Genomic DNA, 3,844 nt, shown 5'->3' on the forward strand with positions numbered 1-3,844 from the left:
TGCTGAACACAACATATAACTGACACATACTTTGCAGTTTTGGAGGATGACTGCAGGCCTATGCTCGATATGGACACTGTGCTACTGTATTTTCTGATGGTTTCTCGATTACAGTATTTATTTGTTGTCATATGTTTAAATGATAGGGAAACACAGTATTTGATTGATTTTACAATACATTTAATAACCTTATAATTCATAAAACAGCGTACTGACTTCTAGCGTTTCAACTGCAGCCAGTGCACTTGCAGCAGAACATACCACAAAGCACACTGTACAAACTATTTTACATCTTATATCGTGGTATCACAAACTTTTATAATGTGGAAATCACTGCCAGTTTAGAAGAATTTCTGCAATTTATTTTATTTTGTATTAAACCACTAAAGTGGGATATTTCTAGCCTGTTTGTGTCGAGTACCCCCGTGCCCACACAAATGGATCCTTCCGCGATGGGTGATCATGTGACTTTTTCCGTTTCGCCATTTTCCTCTTCTATACCGGTGCTCCTGCGGGCGGCTACGTTATCGTCTCTTCTCCGTGTTTTCACCTGTCCAAAGCTGACGGTGGGATAGGGGAAATATAACAAAAAGAAGACAGTCAGCCTTGTGTCTGTATCGCCCCGAGAAATTTGCGAGCATGTCTTCTGAGGAGAGCCCCGAGTATTCACCTTTCTTCGCTGTGATGGGAGCCTCTGCAGCCATGGTCTTCAGCGGTAACTATACCAGCATCTTCGTCTGACATCACCGTTGCTGTTATAACGACAAGTTGGCTTAACTTAGCCAGATGTTGAATTACTGTATTAGAAACGACAACACGGCCCTCTCGTTAGGTGTTGCTGTTCGCAGGGTCGGTCACAGCTCACACACCTGCCAAGGATGCAAAGCAGAGATCGGGGGAGGTGTCCGACACGAAGCTGCTCTAGCTAACCACCTCCTGTGTGAGCCAGTTACGTTATGTCAAGATGTAACGCTGCTGGTTGGCGACGCTCCCGTCTCGGGCAGGCCAACTGTCATCTCATTATGAAGTTATGAAGGTCCAGGTCCTTATTAATAATACGAGAAATACGATTCTTTTTGGGTGTGGATATTTTCCCATCAGTTTAAATGAACGGTGTCACTGGCGGGCCACCGTCAAGGCCTGAACATCAGTCCGTGACATTAAGGGGAAAGTCCTGCATTCATGCATGTGCAGGAGGCAGGTACACCCAGTGTGTCACAGAGGAAATACACTCCACTGCAGAATTTACATTGTGCTCCCCAGGAAAGATGTGTTGGTGAAGTCAGTTGTGTAATGTCAGGTCCTGCAGACACACAACTGTCTCTATAATGTGGATTTTATATTTTTATATTAAGTACCATGAGGGCAGGTATTGCTGTGGGGTCAGTGGCCCGTTGCAACTGAATGAATATAACTACAATTTTACAATGACAGTGACAAAAAAGGACAAACATAAAAGAAAGATAGGGATATCGGTACCTACTGAATACTTGAGACAACTCAAGCATTTAATATGGAGTATTTGTATAAGGCAGAAGACCCACTGGATAGAAATGTGATGTTCAAACATATTTCTTATTAAGCTTTTAAAGGCACTGTGTGAAAGGAGGCAGTGCAAAGGCCTGTTATGCACTGAAAAGGGGAAGGATCAGAAGTTACAAATCCAACAGCAGAAAATGTCTGTGGATAAAAAAAAAAATCTTTCATTCCTAGAAGATGTGTTACTTGGTGCAAAGCGGTTAAAATTGTTGGAGAAAGTGCTGGGTTGCTTATTTCTTATTAATAACTGCTTGTGCATAGCCCTCCAACGTGTCAGGACGCCCACAGAAGCAAGTGAGAAGTGGTAAAAGCTGCATTGTGTGTGTGTGTTTATTCATTTTCTCCAGCAAGTCTTCATTGTAAGTGGATTCTAAGTGGGTAACATCCAGTGTTCTGTTTCTCACTGCGTATTGCCATCAAAGCCATGTATAATAATCATTAATTAGCTTGTGTGGCTCTATGCACTCAGGTAACAAAGAGTAGTGTTGCATGGACACCGTGTAGGTTTCTTTTTTCTTTTTTTATTTACACTGAGCTTCAGTGCTGGTCAGTCATCAGAGGAAAAGAATTACTCAGCGCCAGGTGACAGGTGGTTGTGAGACAAGTGATGAACTGGCTGCACCTGCAGCGCCTGTGAAATCTTTGATAGTTGACCTAAAAATAAAATAACTAACCCTACCTTAAACAGAATAATGTATATTGCTCATTCAAGCTTTTCAGTATGCGCAAGTTTTTCATGTGAGGGTTAGTCAACTCACAGTTCGTAGTTAAGTTCCGAGTTTACTGGACCAGCTTTTTGGAAGTCAAACATGAGGTGAGCAGAGATGACACGTAGGAGAAGAATTGGTCACAAAACTAATCATCTATCATCTGTACCGCTTATCCTGAATAGGGTCGCGGGGGTGCTGGAGCACATCCTAGCTGACAGTGTCCACGCTGGACAGGTCATCAGTCTATCACAGGGTTGACATGTAGAAAACGACCACACACACTCACTCCTACAGGCAATTTAGAGTCACCAGTCAACCTAAGCTGCATGTCGGACTGTGGGAGGAAGCCAGAGAACCCACGCAGGCACAGGGAAGACATGCAGCCTCCACACAGAAAGGCCCTAGGTCAGCCGGGGCTCGAACCCAGAACCTTCTTTTGAGGCGAGAGTGCTAACCACTGTGCCGCTGTGCTGCCCAAAATAAATCACATGATAAAGAATTACAAATGAGCCGGGCTTGGTAGCAAGGGTGATTTGTCAGATATGTATTGCTGGGTGGAAGAGACGTGGTAGTCAGACATGTTTTACCGTTTTATCCTTGCTTGTACCTGCATGTTGGGCACCTCTACCCTGTGTCTCAGATTCTGCAAGCCTGGGTGGGGGGTGGGGCGTGCTTGCCTTATAATAGTGTTTTTTTGCAAGTAGGGTCGTATCTAACTGTTGTCACTATTGGAATCCATCAGCCTGATTAATTATTGCCTCCCATCTTAATCTGAATCCATACCCTGCCTGGTTTGAGTTAAAAATGAAGCCTCCCTGTTTTGTCAGGAATCATTTGTATGTGAAGAAATACTGCTGACTGAACTGCAGCGATAAACTAACAGGGTCTCTGTTCTCTCTTACTCAGCATTAGGAGCAGCGTATGGGACAGCAAAGAGCGGCACAGGCATCGCTGCCATGTCTGTGATGCGGCCAGAGCTCATCATGAAGTCCATCATCCCTGTGGTGATGGCGGGTATCATTGCCATATACGGGCTGGTGGTGGCCGTGCTGATTGCAAACAACATCTCGGAGAGAGTCACTCTTTACAAGTAAGACATCCAGCAACCCAGAGATTCATGATCTTTATTAAGCTATTTCTCACCAATAGAAAATCAGGCCACCTGGTGAATATAAGTCCAGTATTAATTGGCCTTTTCTCTCTGTTTTAATCTCCACCAACATCTGTATGTGTGACTTCTTTCTTCATGCTACAGTTGTTCTGCTAAACTGTAAACTTTGACTTCTTTGCTGCAAATAGCTGGTGAGATTTTTATATGAGGGTGAGACAGCAAATGAATAAGCTATACATTATGTATTTTAATCAGGAATTACAGTGGGAAACCGTGGATGAGTAAGGGATTACAGAATGCATGTAAAAAGAAGAATGTTATATAAGGAATTCATAAAGTACAGATCAAAGAAGGTGGAAGAAAAATATAAGTTATATAAGAACAAATTAATTGAGATTTTGAGGAGATGTAAGAAACAATATTACTCTAAAGTATTAGAGGATAATAAAAATAACATGAGAGGTACTTGGAATATATTAAATAA

At 42.7% G+C, this 3,844-nt stretch overlaps 1 protein-coding gene across 1 annotated transcript in view; it reads left to right on the forward strand.

Moving 5' to 3' along the window:
* Positions 1 to 493: 493 nt before the first annotated feature.
* atp6v0ca (ATPase H+ transporting V0 subunit ca) overlaps positions 494 to 3,844 on the forward strand; it is a 7,032-nt gene continuing 3,681 nt past the window's right edge. Inside the window, exons 1-2 of the mRNA XM_020597907.1 lie at positions 494 to 715; positions 3,156 to 3,339. Coding sequence (XP_020453563.1) covers positions 640 to 715; positions 3,156 to 3,339 — 260 coding nt within the window. The 5' untranslated portion in view covers positions 494 to 639. The remainder of the gene's footprint in view (positions 716 to 3,155; positions 3,340 to 3,844) is intronic.

This window comes from Monopterus albus, unplaced genomic scaffold (assembly GCF_001952655.1).
Source record: "Monopterus albus unplaced genomic scaffold, M_albus_1.0 scaffold35.1, whole genome shotgun sequence".
In the NCBI taxonomy this organism is placed as follows: domain Eukaryota; kingdom Metazoa; phylum Chordata; class Actinopteri; order Synbranchiformes; family Synbranchidae; genus Monopterus; species Monopterus albus.